The sequence below is a fragment of the Schistocerca serialis genome, chromosome 3, assembly GCF_023864345.2.
Source record: "Schistocerca serialis cubense isolate TAMUIC-IGC-003099 chromosome 3, iqSchSeri2.2, whole genome shotgun sequence".
Taxonomy (NCBI): Eukaryota; Metazoa; Arthropoda; class Insecta; order Orthoptera; family Acrididae; genus Schistocerca; species Schistocerca serialis.
The window spans coordinates 831115686-831139591 of NC_064640.1; the positions used below are offsets into that span (position 1 = coordinate 831115686).

Below are 23906 nucleotides of genomic sequence, written 5' to 3' on the forward strand. Positions count from 1 at the left end.
CAAAAAGACCACCAAAGTTCTAGAGAAAACTGAAGGAATGCCTAATACAAAAGTCATTCTATTCAATTAGTGAATTTTTTAGTGCATAGGAGCAAGTTTTTATTATATAACTGAGCTGACCATTCAATGTAAGCATAAATGTAAATTATTTGTTGCTCTAGTGTTATATTGTTGCTCAAATACACTACTGGCTATTAAAATTGCTACACCAAGAAGAAATGCAGATGATAAATGGGTATTCATTGGACAAATATATTATACTAGAACTGACACATGATTACATTTTCATGCAATTTGGGTGCATAGATCCTGAGAAATCAGTACTCAGAACAACCACCTCTGGCCGTAATAATGGCCTTGATATGCTTGGGCATTGAGTCAAACAGAGCTTAGATCGAGGGTACAGGTACAGCTGCCCGTGCAGCTTCAACACGATACCACAGTTCATCAAGAGTAGTGACTGACTTACTGTGATGAGCCAGTTGCTCGGCCACCATTGACCAGCCGTTTTCAATTGGTGAGAGATCTGGAGAATGTGCTGGCCAGGGCAGCAGTCGAATATTTTCTGTATCCAGAAAGGCCCATACAGGACCTGCAACATACGGCCGTGCATTATCCTGCTGAAATGTAGGGTTTCGCAGGGATCGAATGAAGGGTAGAGCCACGAGTCATAACACATCTGAAATCTAACGTCTACTGTTCAAATTGCTGTCAATGCGAACAAGAGGTGACGGAGATGTGTAACCAATTGCACCCCATACCATCGCACCGAGTGATAGCCAGTATGGTGATGACGAATACACGCTTCCAATGTGAGTTCACCGCGATGTCGCCCAACACAGATGCAACCATCATGATGCTGTAAACAGAACCTGGATTCATCTGAAAAAATGAAGTTTTGCCATTCCTGCACCCAGGTTCATCATTGAGTACACCATCGCAGGTGCACCTGTCTGTGATGCAGTGTCAAGGGTAACCGCAGCCATGGTCTCCAAGCTGATAGTCCATGTTGCTGCAAACATCATCAAACTGTTCGTGCAGATGGTTGTTTTCTTGCAAACGTCCCCATCTGCTGACTCAGGGATCGAAACATGGCTGCACGATCTGTTACAGCCATGCGGATAAGATGCCTGTCATCTTGACTGCTAGTGATACAAGGCCATTGGGATTCAGTGCAGCATTCCGTATTACCCTCCTGGAACCACCGATTCCATATTTTTCTAACAGTCATTGGATCTCGACCAACGCGAGCAGCAATGTCATGATACAATAAACCGCAATCGCGATAGGCTACAATCCGACCTTTATCAAAGTTGGAAACATGATGGTACACATTTCTGCTCCTTACACGAGGCATCACGACGTCATTTCACCAGGCAACACTGGTCAACTGCTGTTTGTGTATGAGAAATTGGTTGGAACCTTTCCTCATGTCAGCACATTATAGGTGTCATTGCCGGTGCCAACCTTGTGTGAATGCTCTGAAAAGCTATTTATTTGCATATCACAGCATCTTCTTCCTGTCAATTAAATTTTGCATCTGTAGTATGTCATCTTCGTGGTGTAGCAATTTTAATGGCCAGTAGTGTACTTTGATATTGTTAATTTGAATGTGTACACATAAGTGTTAATTCTGATGTGTGTAATACATTTTTATTCCTTCTAGTTTTCCATGTTGTTACTATCAGTATTGTTATGACTTTACCATATTGTGTGCTGCTGTATTGTTAACATTGTAAAAATAGTGACGCATTCCATTCCTTGCAACTCCATTGCTATCAGGATCAATGGAACGCACAATAAAATAAAATAAAGAAACTAACCTCAGGTTTGCTCCATATTAGAAGAAATTGTAAACTTTGATAGTACAAAATAAAAATCAATGATGACATTGCATTTAACAGTGTCACAATGAATCTTTCTTAAAACCAAACAGAAAAATCAATACAGATCAGAAATCCATATCTTGCAGGATTTAACTCCCCCATCCGTGTTTTGGATGGACTTGACCCATTTTCTCAGTGTAGACCATATTTTTATCTGGCTCTAACTCTGAGACTGAACCTATTACATTCAGCTAACTTGACACAACTGAAAGTATGTCTGAACTACATGATGCCAGTAATACATTTTCATCAAATTTGGACTTGGCCCCTTTCTTCCCATGTAGTCTTCACTTGTGAATGGTGGCTTATTACACATTGTGAAATGAATTTAGTCTGCACCATATTCATTTTCATGGTGGACCAAGAGTAGCACTGTTAAAATGTTTTGATTGTACAGAAACTGCCATATATTCCAGAATAGTATGTTAGACAAACCATAAAATTCAGTTGTAGGTAGCTGTTCTCTAAATGCAACAAATAGTTGAACTTATTGTCAAATTTTAAACTGCTATAAAACTCCATTCTTAATCTAGTTCATGCTTGTCAAGTATTACATGAAAAATGTATTTTTTAGAATCTATAAAATTTGTGATATTATTGTGGTTGAAAGAAAATTACTATACAATGAACATTTGAGGCATTACTGAATCAGTAAATAAATGGCTACCAGTACTATAGTCATTTATGGATTAATTTCTGCAGGAAACTTCAAGGTTGGGTTTGTTTAATGTTCTAGAAATATCTGTATGTTCTTACTCCAAGTACATATTCAAGTGTATTTCATACAAGTATATTCCAGAAACAGACTTTGTGAAGACAATTACTTTTTATCAGTCTTAAAAGGTATATGATGGTAAACTGCTATAGTATACAAGTTGACTTAATTCTGCTTTCTTCCAGTGGATGCTCAAAAGGAATTATTGAAGTATGTACCGTACCAGGGGTCTTAATTACTGTCTCATTTCTCAACCACATGCTACCTAGTATTAACACGATTAACTTTTCACCTGATGGTAATAGGATTGCTATTTCAAGCTTCAATGGAAGATTAAAAATTTCAAGATGGCCTCATGATAATGATGTTCTAGAGATTCCAAACATATCTACATGTCGGGTAATGTAAAAAAGTCTAATATTAAATATAAGTTTTTTCAGTTGAACTGTAACACCACTATCTGTGACACATTCAAAACACTACTCACATAAAGAATTTCTTTTAGAATTATAAAATACTTGAGAACATAAAATACTTAAATTTGAAAATAAGATTATTTATTTATTTAGCATATGGCATTACACATGAACAGCGACTAGCAATTGTGGATTACATAGTTTTACAAAATTTTACAAAAATATATTAATTTCATAATTTGAAAAATAAGCCTCTAAATTAATATCTAATTTCTCAATCCATTCAAGGGCTGCCTCTGTCCTTCAAAGAAATTTACAAAGTTCCCATGTTAGGCTCTTCTATTACAGCTTGTTACAATGTGATGGATCGTCTGGTGTTAATTTCCACAGCCACACTGAGAAGATGAAGCCCTTCCCCATTGGTAGAGTTTTTCAGCACAGATGCAGTGGCCTGTGTGGATCTGATTGTTTTCCAGTCACTTCACATTAGTTCCATACTGGTTGGTCTTGTCAGGTCTTTGGAGGGTCTGATGTTCCTCATGGGCAATAGTGTTCCACATTTCTGCCCACTTTTTGTTGTTACTGAAAGTAGTTGCCTGTAGTGATTCTGCCAGGGCAGATGGCTGCCTAGATTTTATTCAGTTCATTCAGAGTGCAGGAACATCATAGTGCATTGGAAGCTCAGGGATTTTAAGTAATTTTTGGTATCCCTTGAGGAGGGCATTCTGTCTTTCGAGGTCTGGTGGTGCAATGTTGCTTAGAGGTGGTAACCAGTATGGAGGAGTAGATTTGATGCAGCCTGTTATTTTTCTCATTGCTCCATTTAGCGCCATGTCAATTTTTCTCACATGTGTGCTATTGAGCCACACTGTGGCACAGTATTTGGTAACAGAATAGACCAGCCGTAAGGCAGCGCATCACAATGTCGTAGCTCTTGCACCCCATGAGGTACCACTCAGCTTCTGTATGGTGTTATTGCGTGATCTCAGATTTGCTGTGGTGGTTTCTATGTGCTTCCTGCAAGAGAGGGTTCTATCAAGAGTCACTCCTAGATATTTTGGAGAGTCTTGGTGATGATGGACCTGACCATTAAATGTGACATTCAACTTTGCATTAGCCATTCTGTTGTTAAGGTGAAAGCAGCAGACTTCCATCTTTGTTCGATTTGGTATCAGTTTCCAGTTTTTGAAGTATTCATCTATTGTGCTTAGATCTGCTGATTAGATCTCCTCACCAGCTTCAGAAATTACAGATTACTATGTAGAATAGCAATATTTAAATAAATTTCATCACAAATTGTAACAACAATAAATTCTTGGCTCTTGTAGTGCTAAACAATTTAATTTTGATGAGAGCCAGGCCCACAGCCTGTATGTAATTATTGAATGTAGTTATTCCACTTATGGCTGTTGAAAATATTTTTTGCAATAAATTGTTAACTTAACTTTGATGGAAAATACAGACAGCAATTTATGTATATGCACTGATGAACAACTGAATTAGATGAACCAACCTAGTAACATGTAGCACCCCACTTCATCCTGATAATGTTGATAATACACTGACAGGAACTCTGTGGTAGTACAGGAATTGAGACGTCTTCATCCATGACTACTTAATTACTATCCACAATCTATGAAGATTAGTTCTAGTATATATATAAATACTAATAGCTCTCTTACATTTCTTAATTTATGAGTGCGCTCCTTTGTGGAGCATACAAGTTGTTCAGAAACCCATCACTGGCAAAAATAGTTTGTAATTAAGATGGACTTGATCTCTTGAAAGATACGCACCTTGAAACATATTTATGATCAAGGTACATATGTAACAAAGATGACTACAGAACTCCAATGATTACAAAACAAGCAGAAATTATTGCATGCTCCGTATAATCTCGGGTAATGAAAATATTGTGACAAAAGTTTATTTACATAACAGATCAAGCTCTAGAAAAATAAAAATTATGTACCTACTTAACTTCTAAATGGAATAATGACTGATGTTCTACTGTCACATTGTATGATCTTCTCAGAATCTCACAAATTCTTTTCATTTGTTAAGTCTGTCAGTGGCACAAAAACTGGAATAGAGGCACTTGGTAAGATGAGAATTGGAACACCCTATAAACATGAAATCTGAAGTTCAGTCTCTTAAACTTGCAGGTCCTACATTTGTAGCCTCCTGATTATAACACAGCATAAAGTTATGTAAGGAATCTGATTAGTTCCCAGCTTCTTACTTCTCATTTCTTAAGGATTTCAAGTGACAAATCAACATAAAGTTATGCACATTCAGATGATTTGAAGAGGATACATGTCGTCACATTCATTAGTGTATGCTATCAAACAATTATTATTCCCAGGAAGTGGATAATAGGATGGGGAGAGGGGACGTGTGAAGTCTTAAAGACTACACAACTCCCATCCCCTTTACTTCACCATCCACCATTATTTTACAGTAGCAGTGACACAACTGCATCAAAACATGTTGACATATTATATGAGTGAAAGTTGATTTAATGAAGACGTTTATTGAGCTAATTTCATATTTCTCATCGACTTAATAAAGGTGGTACAGGTTAAAGAGGATATCGGAACAATTTTTCTCCCTTCCTGTAAACATACTGAATTGTGTAAGAAAAGCAGCCTGTGGGTGATATGGGAAAGGAGGTGATTTTGCCCACATTATTCAATTTGTTGCACAAGTCACAATGCGAAAATTAACATTAAGCATTGGTTTCCCAGTTTGGCACCAACAGAGCTGTGCTATTCATAGGTTACTTGCCTTTTTGCCAGTATATCCTACGAGTGGGCTTTCAAGATATTCTTTTAAAACTTGTTCTAATCATAGTTCAGGCACAACTATGTGGTTTCCTTTAACAGAAATCTTGCTCAGTATCCCATCAACTACTTTGAATTTAGGATCATTTTTCCATGACTGACACTGCTTGTCAGCTCCTTGCACATTTATTAGTTCCTCTCCCTAGTTGATTGTGAAATGTATTCTGACCTTCATACTACGTCCATATGCACTGCTGTGTAACTTCATGTGTTGGTGGACTACCTTTAACTGAAACTCACTTAACCACAAAGACATTCTAGTTAATTTACTACTGGGATCTCTCAGGTTGAGTAGCCATTCAATGCAGATTGATCCATCACTACAGTGAATTCTTGGCCCTGTAAAAAAGCTTTGCTTTTAGTTTATGCCATAGACAAGTGCATATAACTTCTTTTCTGTTGTTGAATAGTTGCACTTAACCTTGTTCAAGAGATGAAAAGCAAGTGAAATTAAATGCTCTTCTCCATTAACTTCCTGTAAAAGAAACATGGTGAAAGTGAAATGGCTAGCATCAGTTGCTAGGATGAAGGGTTTTGAGAAATCTGGATAAGCTACTATGGCAGCTGTTGTCAAAGCTATTTTCAGAGCTTCCATTTCTTGTGAACATTTGGAATTCCAATTAAAAACTGCTCCTTTTTTCAGTATTGTCACTATATCAGCATACCCCTGAATGTATCATCAGTATAAATTCACAGGGAATGGTGCTGGCACACCCCAAAGACTGAAAGGAAGATGGTTACACTTGTATGCACTCTAAGCATAATAAATGATGATTTCACCCAATAGTCTGGATGTACAGTAATTTGATTGTACCTGCTGGTTAGTTCACAAACAGAGAAAATTTTGCATTCATAAAGATAATCCATAGTGTGTATAAGATCCAGTAATGGACAAACATCTGGTAACATTACAGCATTCAGCTTCAGGTAATCAGCACAAAATCTGTATATCTATTCTCCTATAGCTGATTTCTTCTTCAAAATTATGATGGGTGATGATGAGAATGGATCTGATGTTTCTCTAGGTTCAGTTACCCCCAGCTTCCAGTTGGTCTTTAATAATATCATTGACTAAGGAGTGATGGGTGCTGCTGTTCCTGTGTGTAACCCATGTTGAACTAATATAATTGCTGCAAGATTATCCCAATTACAAGAAAAGATCAGTGTAGCTCAGTAGCAATGGTGAAATTATTTCCTGATCCTCTGGCAATAAGTGGTTTGGTTCAGTAAGTAGCTCTTGTTTGATTGATCCATGTGCTTCATCAGTTGCCTCTTTCATAGTGACATTTGGGGGACAATACCTTACTATGTATAGGTATTTCTCCTTGGTGGGGACTTCTATCACATTTTGTAAACTATGTTTGATACTGTAGCCACAATAGTTTCACTTGGTAATTCTGCTTCTGCATTACTCATATTGTCAGTGCTTACTGGAACACGTAATTTTCCACTTGATTCGTCCTTAATGACACTGACAGTTCTTGTTATGTAGCAATGCCCCTGGTCACCATTTACTGATCATTCTGTTAATGGCAAAATACTTACGTGGCACTTCAGTATCTTCACATTGATATACAGGATTTTCTTCACTTAAAACTTCTGGGTTGATAGGCCATGGTCGATGTATAAAACTCTCCCCTGACATTTCGTCTCTGACTGTGGGTGGCATTTTGCCGCTTTACCTCAGAGTATGTTTTCCGCAGTCAGATACAAAATGCCAGGGTCAAGTTTTATACATCGACCGCAGCTCAGGAGTTTTAAGAGAAGACAATACTGGCCATGAAAGCCTACTTTGTATAATCACACAGAATTTTTCCTGTCTCTGGGGGAATGCACTCACTTTGTCAAATTTGACTCCCTGTTCTGCATTCATAGGTAGCATACCATGCCTAGTGCACACCCTTATGAGAGCCAGAAACCAGTTGTAATAAGAAAAGAAATTTACAACTGAAACGGTATTTTCAACATCTGGCAAATTTACATTGACTAGGAATGGTATACTTGGGTCACCACTCTGTTTGCGCATGACCTCAGTGGCACTGAGATTGCTTTGAGTCTTCCTATTAAAGATCCCATTGAAGCCATAATCTATATGACCAAATTGGATTTCTTTTTGCTACATTGATGTGAGCATGGTTAACTGAAGCCGCTGTGGCTGAGCAGTTCTAGGCGCTTCAGTCTGGAACCACGCGACCACCACGTTCGCAGGTTCGAATCCTGCCTTGAGTATGGATGTGTGTGTGTCCTTAGGATAGTTAGGTTTAAGTAGTTCTAAGTTCTAGGGGACTGATGACCTCAGATTTTAAGTCCCATAGTGCTCAGAGCCATTTGAGCCATGGTTAACTGATGGGAAATCCAACCCTAGTTTATCTTTGTAGTTTTCCTCTATGCTCCTTATCACTTGCATTTTGGCCTCATATTCATCTCTGCCTAGTCTCAAGAAAATAACACCTTTTAATGGTACAGTCAATCTGCTTACAGCTTCTTTCCTTAACTACATGGCACCACATCGGAGAAATTTGGGCCCTATATCAATTAAAAAATGGACATTTTGTCCACTGTAAATTGTGTTAACAAGCAGATCTTCCAAACTATCTTCTGTGTAGATCACAGTAACTACCTACCGCTTCTTGGGGGCAACAGCAGTAGTGGCCCTTCCATTCCCTCTCTCGTTTAACATATCCCTCGCACTCCTTTCTCTAAAACTCCTTACTGTGTAGCCTCTCCCTCCAAAAATGAAACATCAAATCTCCTTCTGGTGAGTATTTGTAGCCTGTTGCATGTTTCCATGGTAACTCGTTCCTATGCAAGCTTAGAACACAGGACAATCTGGTTTATGGCCCATTTTAGGTCTCTGTAGCTCTTTCACAGATCAAACTGTCATTTTCACGGCTTCTTCAAATGCCTGATAATGTGTTAATCTGACTGCACAATTGATTTTGCACTGTAGCCTCTTCAAAAATGTATCTAATGGCCTTCGTCCTGCTTCAAACAATTTTGCTTCATGGTATGAATTGTTCTCACTGATCTCATATATGTTAGCATTAACTTTCCTAATGCGAGCACAAAATGTTCAATAGATTCTCCATCCAGTATATGCAGACTGTGTAGATGTTCACTGTACAATCTTGCCTTGTTCTTCCTCTTGTGCCATTGCACCAGTGTCCATTTAGAAATGTTGTAGGTAGGTACTTGACTACACATGGTATCATAAGTAACAAAATGGAGCACATAATCTTGGATTCATTTTGCCATGGTTAATTTATCCCAATCACTCTAGGATCCTAAAGTTGCTGCATTTTCCAGTTTACTAAAAACATGTGAACATCCTCATCAGATTTCCCATGAAAGAGTTGGACTGTATGAATTAAATAAAAATTCCTAACTACTACTGAATCTGTTGTGCTTTCATCAGCTGTAGTCATAGTGCAGCAGTTTACTTGATCTGCATCTGTTTTTAATTGCTGAATTTCTGAGTGTAATTGTACTATAACAGTCTGCAAATCTGTAACTTGTTATGCATCTATTGTAGTTAATGAACCCAGTCAGTCTATTTTTAAAAAGTTGCCATCATTGCTGTTCCCTTGTACACAAAGAAAAACCAGTATCAGCTGCAGTCCTACCTTCAGTGCTGTGTTTTGTTCCACTGCATTGCCTGAAGAGATGCACTGTGACAGAAGAATGGTGTCTTCATCTGTCTTGTGCTGGTTCCATGTGCGAATATGAAATATGAATATTCACAAATAATGCCAATCACCACTGCACCCTACTGGAACATTGTGGGTTCTCTTCTCTCCCCAGGAAAGGAATTCCAGAGGATTTCACTTCTGACAACTGTCTCATACACAACACAGAAGCCCAATATGGATGCCCGGTGGCTGATGACAACAGTAATCATGCAGCCAGTAGAAAGACTCAGTTCTATTCCATGTGAATAGGTGACTTGTGCAGACGATGACCCAGAAGTTCGGACTCAGTGGGTACAGAAATGTGTGTTCCATGCTTGAGGGCGAACGATCACTTGCCTACTTCCTTGTTCCCTTACAGTTTGTGGTTGCAATCAGTTCCATTTAATCCCAATAGGAAATGTTTCACAACTTCCAACATGTTAGGCTGCTGCAGTCTGGGGTGCTATTGGTGTTCATGACAACGATCTTAGGCAGTTGGCACCATCTGACCTATATGTGTCTTACCACATTGGCATTGTATCTGATAGATCCCAAATTTTTGTATTTTGAGGTCATCTTTGACACTACAAAACACTGTCTATGCTGTAGGTGGCGGAGAGATTGTCTTCACTTTATGTTTCCTGGAATTCATCTTATCATTCCATATAAGGCCCCACAAAAGTAATAAATACAATGGTTGCATCCTCCTGAGGTTCTTCTTCAATTTCCACCAGTTGTACAGTGAGTGTAGGACATAGAGCTCTGTGAATTTGCCACTCTTTGTAGCCATTATTTTGAAATGCTATCCTGAGAGGTTTATGTTCTTGATAGAGACTTTCATTGTCAGAGAGGGTGCAAGGCCTTTTGTATTGATGGCATACTCAAAATATTGGCAGCTATGGCTTGCACCCTTTCTGAAAATTATAGTCTTAACCAAGTACTTGACCATCTTAAAACAGTGTTCCAGAAGAATGTCTACTGGGAGTGGCAGATTCGGAGATCCCTATGTCCTACACCAACTGCACAACTGCCAGAAACAGTAGAGGAATCTTGGGAGGCTGCAGGCATTGCATTTATTCTTTTTTGTGGTGCACTATCCAGGGAGATAGAATGAAGTCTCTGGAAACCCAAGACAGTCTTCTGCCCACTAGTTAAAACACTGACACTGCTTGTTAAAGTGAAAGATACCTCATACTATGGAAATGTGGTGTCTATCAGATAACCTGACAATGTGGCAGAGCATATATAGATCAAATAGTGCATACTCTTGAAGATTGTTGCAAGAACACAAATGGTGCCATCAGATTAGCAGGTGCAGAACATAGCCTATCTAGATTAAAAATAATGGATTACAGCCAAACTAAGGTTCTGGGATTACTGTCATTAAATAATCTATTGAGCTTTGAGTAAGGGAACTGTTGATAGATTGTGATAGCGGCTACATCCTTAATAATACCTGGGAACCTCCAGTTACTCTCATTAAGAAGAGGAAGGAAAAGCCATATGATAAACCAACTCTGGATGTATGCAAAGCACAAATTAGGTGTAGCCAGCATGTGTAACTGGGCATGAATCTAGGACAGAGTAGCATGTCATTGGGAAGAGTGTGGGAGGAGATGCTGAGTATGGATGGCGTTCATAGTGGGAGACAGGAGTCAAGGGGTGAAGAGAGCAAAGTGCCCACATGTGGTCAGTTCATCAGTGCATCTGGTTGTGGCTAGGTGGTCACTTGTCAAAATATTTTGTATTGAATTCTGGTCACTCGCCCATGAACTATTTTATCCGACTGAATGACAGTGAGTACCCCTCCATATACCTTTTCTCTAATTTAACCATCATTGTATTTGTGGGACGGATTATGGAGGATGTAATTTTGTTTTACTCCTAGTGGAACACAGGTTCCCAGAATGAGATTGACTGAGATTTACCACTCCTTTCCTGTAGCCCTTGCCATTGTATACCTTGCCATGCCTAGATTTGTGTGTCATTTCAACCTTTAATCCTTCAGGTGCTGAAACCCCCCTATAAATTACTGTGCCTGATTGACCATGTACTCAAACAATATCTGCTCTGTTCACTATCATCTTAATTTTTACACAGGATATTGATCATTTTGAAGCCTCGTTGCACTTATAAAGCTATTCTCAACTTGTAATGTCTTCTAATATAGCTGCCATCTGTGAAGTTTCAAAGGCTTTCATATTATCTATCGTCTTACTGGCACAGATCATGAACAGTTATGTCCAAATTGCATTTACTTGAAGTGTGCCAAATGCTATTATCACATGTGTCGGTGCTCACTCACTAAAAATAATGAACCAGTTTCTGTTTGCTATGGAGTGCTAAATTCAGTCACATACCTGTTATGTTACCTCATAATCATTTCTTTTGTGTAGTAGGTAAAAATGCAGAATTGTACTGATAAGCAGTGTGTGGCTTTCTCAAAGTATGTGGAATGCTCCATTCTAGTCCAAAGACGCAGTTCCTCCACATACTGGATACAAAATCTTATGAAGGAAAAGGTACATTGGCTGCAGACTCGGAGGAAGCTGGTTCAAATCGAGATGGTTCAGTAAAATATTCATCACCATTATTTGGTCATCAAGGATGGATAGGTGGTGATGCAGAGATCCTGATCCCAATATTTTGTGCCAATGTCCTCATGTAAATTCTTAGTCAGTTCAGTCTCTTGTAAGTCAAAGTACTGGATTCCACCTCCACCACCACCACCACCACCACCACCACCACCACCACTACGTCTTCTAACAGGTTTTGACGAAACCACAGAAAGCAGGAAATTTATTTTCACAATTTTAAGGTGTACTGCCAGGTAAATAGCCTCAATGAGCCTGGAGATAGGTGCTTTTTTGCTGCCTAGTAGCAGTAGCTCCAAAGGTAATGCAGAAATTGGACTCTGAAGACACAATTATTGGTGACCAACAATCTGTTAGAGAAATCCATATCTTTGTTCCCCAATTTATCAATACTAACAGGCAATACCTGCTCACCATTTACCTCATATATGCAAATAATACTCCTGACAACAAAAACACCACACTTTATCTAACTCATCATTTTCTCCAAGTAGCTCAGCCCCACACAACATGTTTGCAGACAGCATTGATCCTATGCCCACCCATAGCTGATTCCCTGTACATTGTGGTACTTTATCATGCAAGCTGATTCTTGGTGTCTTGTATGCAGCTTAATTAGTTCATTTCCCCTTCCCCTTCCCCTTCCCCTTCCCCTTCCCCTTGCCAATAACTTTAGTTAATCTTCAGAATGGTATCACACACAATGTATCTCACATCCCAAGAGCATATGGATTGTGGCCATGGTTGCAAAAACTACTTCATGTGGCAACCACAATATCTCCAGGGACATAATTTATGGAACATATAAATAAATAAGCTTAATCCTTTCTACCTCCAGTATTATAATTATTTCCATAATTGTGATTCTGGAAACAAATGTACAATTACTCAGGCATGCAATGCTCAGCAATTAGAATCTTAGAATTTGGTGAGAAATTTTCCTTCAGATATGTTTAATTTAATGTAAAGGAATTAGTTTTGAAATGCTATAACCAAAAATATTTCTTTTTTTTGTACAGTCATATGCATGGCATCCATGGGATTCATCACTGATTGTAACAGCAGGTATCACAAGTGAAGGTGACTTGTATCTTTGGAACATTGAAAAAGTCAGTATTGTAGCAAAATATACAGCTGGAGATGGATGTCTATCAAAGGTTATAGCCTTAACTTGGAGTCCTGTTACTGCTGAACTTGTAGTGAGCATGCAAGTAAATCGTAACTCAAATGGTGAGACAATGGTATTTATTTGTTTCAAATTTTAGTGTTCTAGTGCTCTAGTGAATGATTTGATGATTTGATAATTTGTAACATTGATCTGGGAAACCCTATTTTGTACAACAGGTGTGTATCAAGGTACTGTCCTTGGCATTAAAAAGCATAAAAGTCTCAGGCTTTCAGAGCCATAGGGTTCTCGGTCTGGAGTCAGAACAGAATAGAGAAGCACAGTAAAACTCAACTTTGTAAAAAGTTCATTCCTTCCATCTTTTATTTCCTCATAAGGTGACCACTTAAGCCAAGAATTAGCTTTCCAAAGTTACATTTGTTTTTGTTTTCAATTTCATTTTATGTAGCCTAAAAGGTCAACTACCTTCTTCTGCTTTTAGTGTCTATACTTCCTACTTTTGAGTCCAGATCAGAATATTACCTTACCTGCTATTTCATATTAAGAAACTAGCTGATGGTAGACGACTTGCAGTTCCTATTTTGCATATTGTGGGTCCTGGTGAGGACCTAGATCTCGCCAGACCCTCAGACAAAATGGATATAGACTGTTCAGGCAAAAGACGGTGGCAGCAGGTGAACCTGAGACATAAACTGCCTCTTTGAATGCCTTCCCAGGATCATGATGTCATCCTCCAGTGGAATTGCGGCAGTTTTTTCCACCGCCTGGCTGGGCTACGGCAACTGTTTAGCTTTACACCTGCTTCTGCATTGCCCTCCAGGAAACCTGGTTCCTGGCACTGCAGACCCCTGCCCTCCACAGCTGTAAGGGATATTACAGGAACCATAGTGACCATAATTGAGTGTCACGTGGAGTTTGCGTTTATGCCCTAAACTCAATCTGTAGTGAAACTGTGCCTGTTCAAACCCCTCTTGAATCTGTGGCTCTTAGAAAACAGACAATGCAGGAAATAACTGTCTGCAATGTATACCTTCCTCCACATGGTGCAGTACACCTGAATGTGTTAGCTGCACTGACTGATCAACTTAAACCTTTTCTACTTTTGGGAGATTTTCACGTGCATAACCCCTTATGGGGTGGCACTGCTTACTGGTCGAGGCAGAGATGTCGAATCTTTACTGTCTCAGTTCAACCTCTTAAACACTTGGCCATTGAGTTATTAATTTGCAGCCCAGGACTTTTCCCATCTATCCATTGGTGAGCACATGACGCTCTGTGTGGTAGTGACCACTTCCCCATCTTCTTGTCTCTGCCCCGGCATCAGGCCCATGGATGCCTGCCCAGATGGGCTTTCGACAAGGCAGACTGGGAAACTTAAACCCCTGCTGTCACCGCTGAATCTCCCCCACATGGTAACATGGATGTGCTGGTTGAGTGGGTGACAACAACAATAGTTTCTGCGGCATAAAACATGATCCTTCGCTCTTTAGCATGCCTCCAACAAAAGGCAGTCCCTTGGTGGTCACCGGAAGTCGCTGAAGAAATTAAGGAGCATTGGCGAGCTCTACAGTGGCATAAATGGCACCCATCCCTGGAGCACCTCACAGCCTTTAAACAGCTCCGTGCCTGCATTCGCCAACTGATCAAATTACGGAAGCAGGTGTTGGGAGAGATACGTCTCAACCATTGGGTGCCATACTTCACTTTCCCAAGTCTGGGCAAAGAACAAACCAGTTTTCGGGTACCAGATCCAAACAGGTGTTCCCGGTGTTAACACAAATGGCGTGTTATCTACTGACGCAAATGCAATTGCCGAGCACTATGCTTGAGCCTCTGTGTCGGAGAACTAACCCTCCCCCACCCCCCTCCTGCACCCCAGCTTTCGCACTCGCAAATGGCGTCTGGAAGGGAATGTCCTCTCGCCCACTACACGCCACAATGAATCTTATAACACCCCACTGGGTCCTGGAGTCATGTGGCCTACTGACTCCACGTCAGTGTGGCTTCCGCCAGGGTCACTCTACCATTAATAATCTTGTGTCCTTCGACTCGGCCATCCAAACAGCCTTTTCCAGACGCCAACACCTCGTTGCCGTCTTTCTTGATTTACTAAAAGCATATGACATGACACAACTTGGTGACATCATACCTTGCCACATTATACGAGTGGGGTCTCCAAGGCCTGCTCCTGATCTTCATCCAGAATTTCCTGTCACTTTGTGTCCAAGTTCGTGCCTCCCATAGTTCCCTCCCCCACCGCCCATATCCAGGAGAATGGGGCCCCACAGGGCTCTGTATTAAGTCTCTCTCTATTTTTAGTGGCCATTAATGATCTAGCAGCAGCTGCAGGGCCATCCGTCTCACCCTCTCTGTATGCAGATGCCTTCTGCATTTTGTACTGCTCCACCAGTACTGGTGTTGCTGAGGGACACCTACAGGGAGCCATCCACAAGGCACAATCATGAGCTCAAGCCCACAGTTTCCAGTTTTCGGCCCCAAAGTCATGTGTTATGCACTTTTGTCGGCATTGTACTGTTCATCCAGAACCAGAACTTTACCTTGATGATGGTCCACTCACTGTAGTGGAAACATATTGATGCTTAGGACTGGTTTTCGATGCCTGATTCACTGATTCACTTGACTCCCTCACCTTCGTCAGCTTAAGCGGAAGTGCTGGCAGCACCTCAATGCCCTCCGCTGCCTGATCAACACCAACTGGGGTACAGATGGCTCTACACTGCTGCAGGTCTGCAGAGCCCTTGTTCAACCCCACATTGACAATGGGAGTCTGGTTTATGATTTGGCAGCACCCTCAGCATTGCATTTACTCGACCCAGTGCACCACTGTGGCATTCGCCTAGCAACAGGAGCTTTCAGGACGAGTCCAGTGAGCAGCGTCCTGGTGGAGGCCAGAGTCCCTCCATTGCAGGTTAGGTGTACACAAATGCTGGCCAGTTATGTTGCACATGTTCATAGTTCTCCTGCACATCTCAATCACCGTCTCCTTTTCCCACCCATGGCTGTTCGTCTCCCACATCAGCGGCCCAGGTCAGGGCTTCAAATTGCTGTTCGTGTCTTATCCCTTCTTTCCGAACTGGAGTCCTTGCCTTTACCACCTATACTTGAGGTCCATTCAAGTAAACCTCCATGGTGTACAGCTAGCCTGCAGCTTTGCCTGGACCTTTCACATGGCCCTAAGGACTCAGTTAACCCTGTGACTCTCCGCTGTCACTTCCTCTCGATTCTCGACTTGTACCGGGGCCATGAAGTGAAGTGCTTTACATTGATGGCTCGATGGCTGATGGTCACGTTGGCTTTGCCTATGTTCATGGAGGACATACTGAATAGCACTCCTTGCTGATGGCTGCAGTGCTTTCACTGCAGATCTGGCAGCCATATTTAGTGCTCTTGAGCACATCTGCTCATTCCCAGCTGAGTCATTTCTCCTGTGTACTGAGTCCTTGAGCAGCATACAAGCTGTTGACCAGTAGTACCCTCATCATCCTTTGGTAGTGACCATCCAAGAGTCCATCTGTGTCCTGGAACGGCCCAGTCATTCCGTGGTGTCTGTCTGGACCCCAGGTCACATCTGTATACCAGTCAACAATCTTGCTGACAGGCTCGCAAGCAGGCTATGCAGAAACCACTTATGGAGATTGGTTTCTCTTCAACTGACCTGCGTTCAGTACTATGAACAAGGTTTTGTGGCTATGGCATAACCTCGGTACACACAACAAACTGCATGTCATTAAGAAGACTACGAATGTGTGGAAGATCTCCTCGTGGGCCTCTTGCAGGGACTCTGTTGTTCTCTGTTGGCTCTGTGTTGGCCACACTTGGGTGACACAGGCTACCTCCTGCACTGTGATGACCTGCCTCAGCGTCGGTGCGGTTCCTGGCTGACAGTGACCCATATCTTGCTGAGCTGTCCTCCTTTGGCTGCTCTGAGATGGATTCTTCAGTTACTGGACTTCTTGCCACTAATTTTAGCTGACAATGCCTCATCAACTAATTTAGTTTTATGTTTTATACATGGTGGTGAGTTTTATCATTCTGTATAAGTTTTAGCGCATGTTCTTTGTCCCTTCGTGTTCTCCGCTATAATGCTTTTAGGCTGGATGTTTTAATGTATCGCAGAGTGGCTGGCTTTTCCTTTTGTTCTTGTGGTTGGCCAGCCACAGTCATATGCTCACTTGTTTTTATCCCTTATACCTGTTTCTTTGCTTCTCTCTGTGATTTTCTTTTTATGTTTTGTCCATTGTAGTGTTGGTTGTCCTCCTGTCTATCTTCTGCTTCTTTCTTTCTCCTGTTATTGTGCTGTGCTTCTCCTTTCTATTCTTCTTTCCCTTGTGTAATCATTTTACACCCCCTCCCCTCCCTCTTTTAAACCAACCTACCATTCCCAGTTATTTTGCTACACAAATAACAAAAATCGTCTATGGTACTTCTTATTTCTCATTTCCTAATCCAACTGGCTTAGCATCCACTGGTTTACATTCCATTAGCCTTGTTTTACTTCTCCAAATATTCATTTTACGACCTCTTTTTGAGACACTACACATTCATTAAAACTGCTCCTCGTAGTCGTTTATCTCTAACAGAATTACAGTGTCATTGGCAAATCTCAGTTTTGTTTCTTCTTCCAGAATCTTAATTCCCTTTTCAAATCTCATTTTGCATTACTTCACTGCTTGCCCATTGTGCAGACTGAGTAACATTGGGGACAGTCTGTAACCTTGTTTTACTCCCTACTTAACTACTACTTACTTGTCATGTCCTTTGACACTTATAACAGCAGTCTGTTTTCTATACAAATTGTACATAACTTCTGCTCCATATACAGGGTATAAATAGCTGTTCACAGTGTACCATAGTGGTGTAGAGGAAGTAGAGACAAACAGTGTGATACCAAACAGTCATGGTTTATCAATCTGGAAAAGTACCTAATTACGACCTACAAAAACTACCTAAGCTACAAGTTACATTTATAATTTTATTTTAACTTAATGCCTACAAGCACAGTAGTTTCATAGTGAAAAGACAAGACAAAATGATGTAACTGTTAATTTTATGCTTTTGAAACACACAAAATTGTAAAGAAAAATTTACACCAATGTCAATTTTTTTTTTACAATCTGTAAATACGTGACTGAGCCATTGGCATAAGAGCTCAGTCAATGAAGAGAAAGGGTTGAATATAGGCAATAATTTATGTAGTCACAAACCTTTGTGCAGTAGTAGGAGGGATTGCCATGAACAATGTACTACGATACTGACTGGTGAGGACTGAAAGTGGAGGTGGGTGTGAGTTTGAAGGTCACATTTGTACTTCTCTCTTGAATGATTCAAAAAACCTGTAGCCTCTAGTGAAAATGTATCCCAGTATAAAATTAATCTGTGTCAAATTTCCTACAATAAAGGTTCTATTTATTTTTCCCCATGTTAATAGTTTGTGTGAAAATCTCACAGAAAACACAGGATCTGTAGCTCAGGTGCTTTTTGTAGGCCAGTTTGCAGTAATTCCCTGACTTGGTAGACCCCAAGTGTCCTGTGTCATACTGTTCATACTGTTCATCTCGACTTCCTCTACAGCACTGTAGTACACCATAAACAGTCATGGTTTACAGGCTATATTTTTCTGCTGCTACCTTCACAATTTTGAAGCATGTGTTCCAGGAAACACTACCAAAAGCATTTACAAATGCTGAGAGTTTAGGTTTGCCTTTCTTCAGCCTATCTTATGAAATAAGTGAATAAGACCAGTATTTCTTCATGTTCCTATTTCTCCTCAGAACCCAAAACTTATATTCCCTGAGGTTGGCCTCCACCAGTTTTTTTTATTCATCTGTAAGTAACTTTTCAGTATTTTTCAGTTGTGAGTTGTTACATGGACAACTCTTCAGATGGAATAGATTTGTTACTGGTGGCTCTCCCAAGGATCTCGATAATTGTGAATGCCGTCTACTTCTGGGTGCCTTGTTTCAAGTGATATCATACAGTGTCCTGTCAAATTCTGCTCACAATACACATCTCATCTACATTTACTTTTTTTCTGCCCTTTCTATAATATTGTCCAAAAGTTCATTTACCTTGAATAACTCTTCTATATATTTCTTCTGCCTTTTAGCCTTCCCTTCTTTGTTCACCATTTGTCACTTGAGCTTCAAGTATTTATAAAGAAGCTTCTTTTCTTGAAAGGTCTCTCTAATTTTCCTATAGGTAGCATCTATATTTTCCATAGTTGACATGCTTCTACTGTTTTGCATTTATATTTTAGCCATTCCTGCTATGTTATTTTTGCAGTTTCTGTTGCTCAATATATATATGTTTTCTAATGCTCTCTTTGAAGCTCTCAAGAAACTCTTCTTTAAATTTATGCAGCCTCTTCCTGCTTAATATGCAACCTTTATGCAATTTCTCATGTTCCAATTCAATATTTGCCAACAGCAACACGGGAAACCCTCCTTGCATGTCTTGATTCAGCAGACAGGCTGCTTTCCCAACTCACGGAGAGAGGCAATTTGGATACCTCTCCACAAACCAGGAAAGGGCCACAAATGTCCCAATAGTTATCAGAGAGTCACCTTAATGAGCTGTGGGGGAAAGACCCTGGAGCAAATGGTTAACTGTCACTTGGTCTGCTTGTTAGAGACCAGGCAACTAAGTTGTCAGTATGTGTGCATTTTGAAGATTTCGGTCCACTGTCGACAACGTGACCGTGCTAGAGGCAGCTGTTAAACAGGCTTTTGTATGTGAACATTACTTTCTTGACATAGTCTTTGACATCAGTAAGGTGTATAATGCTACTTGAAGACAGCATTCTAGACAACTCTATCAATGGGGCTTTTGTGGTCACCACCTGTTCTTCATACGGTCTTTCCTGCGTAAGTGGTTTTGTAGGTTACGAATTGGTGACAGGCTGTCAGATTATTTTTGGCCAGAGAATGATGTCCCTCAGGGCAGTGTTTTAAGTGTTACCCTCTTTGCCATAGCCATAAACAGTATCACATCTGTGATAAGGAGTCCTGTACAGTGCTCCTTCTTTGTAGACAATTTTGTAGTTTTCTTTTCCTCCTTCAGCGTTGCAACAGTGACTCATCAGTTGTAGTGCAGAGGCTAGGGGACTTACATATCAGGTACACCACTCTACATTTTAAAGACTCTGTAAGGCTTCTGAATCTCATTTTTTTACTCCAAATTGTCACTGCTAGCACACCAGAGAGACGTGAAAGCCAGAACCCAGAAGGAACTGCATATCATAAAGTGCCACAGCCAAGGTCTTCAGAAGCCATCAGGGAATGTAAAGTTTCATAGGCCTTTTGTGCATTCACAGCTACACTATGGGTTTAGAATGTATGGATGAGCAAGGGCTTCTTATTGATCATTGACACTATCCATTATATATCATTATAATATCATTGACACTATCCACAACAATGGGCTTAGGCTGGCCACGCTTGCTTACTAGACGGTCATCTACCAAGTCTCTGTGCTGAGGCTGAGGAATCATCACTCACAATCCAGTGGCAGTTCCTCATAGTGCATCAGACATGTACATTCCTTGCAGCTCTGAATTCACCTGCATACCAAATAGTTGCTTGCCTGCCTCTGGGTTGTGTTTTCTCAAATTGTCCATCAGTAGTAAGGCTATTTTGGATCTGCATGCAGTGTGTAGAGGTGTCACTGAGTGTGGAGCAAGTTCAACCCCAAATCCAGGGTTTCAACTGCCAGCCATCCTGATTATCGCAGAAGCCCAAATTAATTTTAGATTTATTGCAGCAGAGGAGGTGTTGTGCTCCTGTATATATTTTAAATACAGTATTTTGTGACAGTTTAACTGAACACCACAACTCTGCAGCTGTCTTTACAGATGGATTTAAACAGGGTGTTACCATTGGTTCCTTTATTGTTTTCCCTGATCACACCCTTCAAGATCTGACTGCATCAAGACTTTACTGTCTATTACCCTGAATTATATGTGATATTGTGGGCAGTGGAGCAGATGAGATGTGCTTATAGTGCTAAATTCTTTGTCCTCTCTGATTCTCTGAGTGCTGTCTATTCTCTACAATGTTTTACCCAGAAGATAAGGTGCTCCAGAATGTCCAGGAGGTCCTTCTCCAACTACAAAGCCTGAGAAAAGAGGTGTCTTTTACTGGGTATTGCAGGATGCAGAAGGGCACACACAGCAGCCAAGGAAGTGTGTGACAATCCTCAGTCAATTCAGTGTGCCATCCCCATGCAATGCTAACACCTCAATGTGAGGTACAGAGCTATGCAGCAATGGGAAGACGTATATCCATAAGTGTCAGGTAACAGTTGCATCTGCTGCCATGGCATACCTCCTTCCAGTCACAAAGCTGGGATGTGGTCCTCCTTACTCATCTCTGAACAAGCCACAGCCCTATGATGTATGTCTTCTTGCCCTATTTGAGAGGCTACTATTGTATACTAGTTCATATGTAAGTACTGTAAGGTTCTACTATCAGCTTCAGCACTACAGAGCTATCAGTAAGAACAAACTAAAACAGCCAGACACAGTTCATCACTGAACACAGCAAATCAGAAAGTGGGTTCTACAAGAACAGAAGTAGATTTTGTAGCCATGAGGCACAGTAATCGAAAGGGCATCTTCATAATTTCTTCTGTTTTCAGTTCGTGAGGAAGTGTTCAATTTTTCTCAAAGTACATTAAGCCACCGCCTTGTACACCCCTCCTCCAACTCCCCATCCCGACCACCCTCCTCCTCCCAGACCTGTCCCATCCTCCCCCCCCCCCCCTCCCTGCTCCCACTCCTCCCACCAGATCCCCCAGTCCGCCTCCCACCAACCGTATCCCCCGCGCCTACTCCCACCGGCCCCCCAGGGGGTCCACAACTCATTTGTGGATACGTGCGTGGCGAGTACGGGGCCCCGAGCTATTGTAGCCTTTCTTCTTTCCAGGGTTGCATTTCCTTCCCCTCCTCCTCCTTTCCTCTCCTTGCTCCTTCCCCCTCGCCCTCTCCTCTCCCTCTCATGGTGTTCTTGCTTATGTTGGCCCCCGCTATCCTCCTGGTTCTGTTGGTTTTACAATTTGGCTTTGTTGCGTAATCACCACCTCCTTTTGGCACTCACTGGTTCACCTATGGGGTTTGACCTCCATTACTAAATTTCTCTTCCATAGTGTGAACCATTTGGGGAAGAGCACCTTACCTAGTGTCTCCGACGTGTGCCCTCCTAGATCAGTCCACCTTTTCATTCACGTCGTTGTCTGATGCTAGGGTACATAGCCAGCATGGTAGCCAGCCCGTGTGGTGGGGTCGCTATGTACCCTTTCAGTTGAGCCCCCTGAACACACAGGGATCACACTTCTGATACCTGAGCTGTGACCTCATGCAAGCCTTGGAGTGGTTGCTCATCATCCTGGAGCATCGGAACTACCGGCAATGGCTGCTGTGCCAGACGGCTCTTGCTGTGGCTGGGTGGCGCCCGTGAGGAGAGCCCCTGATCTGAGTAGGTGGTATCAGGGCGGACACTATGCAAATGAAACACATATGGGTCCAGAACTCTGGCCATTCTTCTGCGGCCATCTCTCTGCATGGGACTGATTTCTTCTAGTGCTGCTTCTCCTGCCCCTTCGGCCTTCCCTTCCAGGGCTACCCCCTGGGAAGAGGGTCAGGCCCGTCGGCTAGGGGCAAAGCCTTTCCCCCGCTATCTGGTTTGCACCAGGACTAATGGGGATACTTTCACCAATACCAAACCTTTATTCTTTGTGGAATACATTGAAGACAAGTTTGGTGAAGTGGACCCCCTGAGCAAGATGCGGTTGGGTTTGTTGCTGATCAAAACTGCTTCAGCTGCCCAGTCTGTGGCCCTTTGTGCCTGTACCCATCTTGGCACAATTCCTGTGTCCATTACCCCCCACCAGTCTCTAAATATGGTTCAAGGTGTGATTTTTCACAGGGACCTCATCCTTCAAACTGATGAGGAACTTTGGGACAATCTCGGACGGCGGGGTGTTCACTTTGTTCGGAGTGTTCAGAAAGGTCCGAAGGACAATCGCATTGATACTGGTGCCTTTATCCTGGCCTTTGAAGAGGATACCCTCCCTGAGAAAGTAAAGATTATGGTTTATTGATGTGATGTGAAGCCGTACATCCCACCTCCTATGAGGTGTTTTAAGTGCTTGTGTTTTGGACACATCATCCCGCTCTTAACAGGCCCCTCTCTGTGGTGACTGTGGATGTCCACTCCATGAGGGGAGTCCCTGTGTTCCCCCTCATGTGTGTGTTAATTGTCATGGCAATCATTCTCCACATTCACCAGATTGCCCAGTATATAAGAAGGAAAAGAAGATACAGGAGTATAAGTCCCTTGATCGTTTAACCTACACAGAGGCTCGTAAGAAGTATACACGTCTTCACCCTGTGTCCATGGCGTCCAGTTATGCTTTAGTTACATCTTCACCGCTTCCTCCCTCTTCCTTACCCCAGTCCCGGACCACTCTCCTCCCCCCCCTCCCCTGTGGCTCCCACACCTTCTCCTCTGGGTGCTGCTCCAACTCCCCAGCTGGAGAAGTGTCCCACTCCTTCGGCATCTGCCGGTCAAGGGCGCCCCTCCCGGGATGCTCCTTCCCACTTCCCAGCACCTTCCAGGCCAAAGGTCTGTTGCCAAGCGACG

The 23906-nt window shown here is 41.7% G+C and overlaps 1 protein-coding gene across 1 annotated transcript in view; it reads left to right on the forward strand.

Moving 5' to 3' along the window:
• Positions 1-23906, forward strand: part of LOC126471253 (uncharacterized) — a 150561-nt gene that overhangs the window by 80990 nt on the left and 45665 nt on the right. The window contains exon 5 of the mRNA XM_050099371.1: positions 13142-13352. Coding sequence (XP_049955328.1) covers positions 13142-13352 — 211 coding nt within the window. The remainder of the gene's footprint in view (positions 1-13141; positions 13353-23906) is intronic.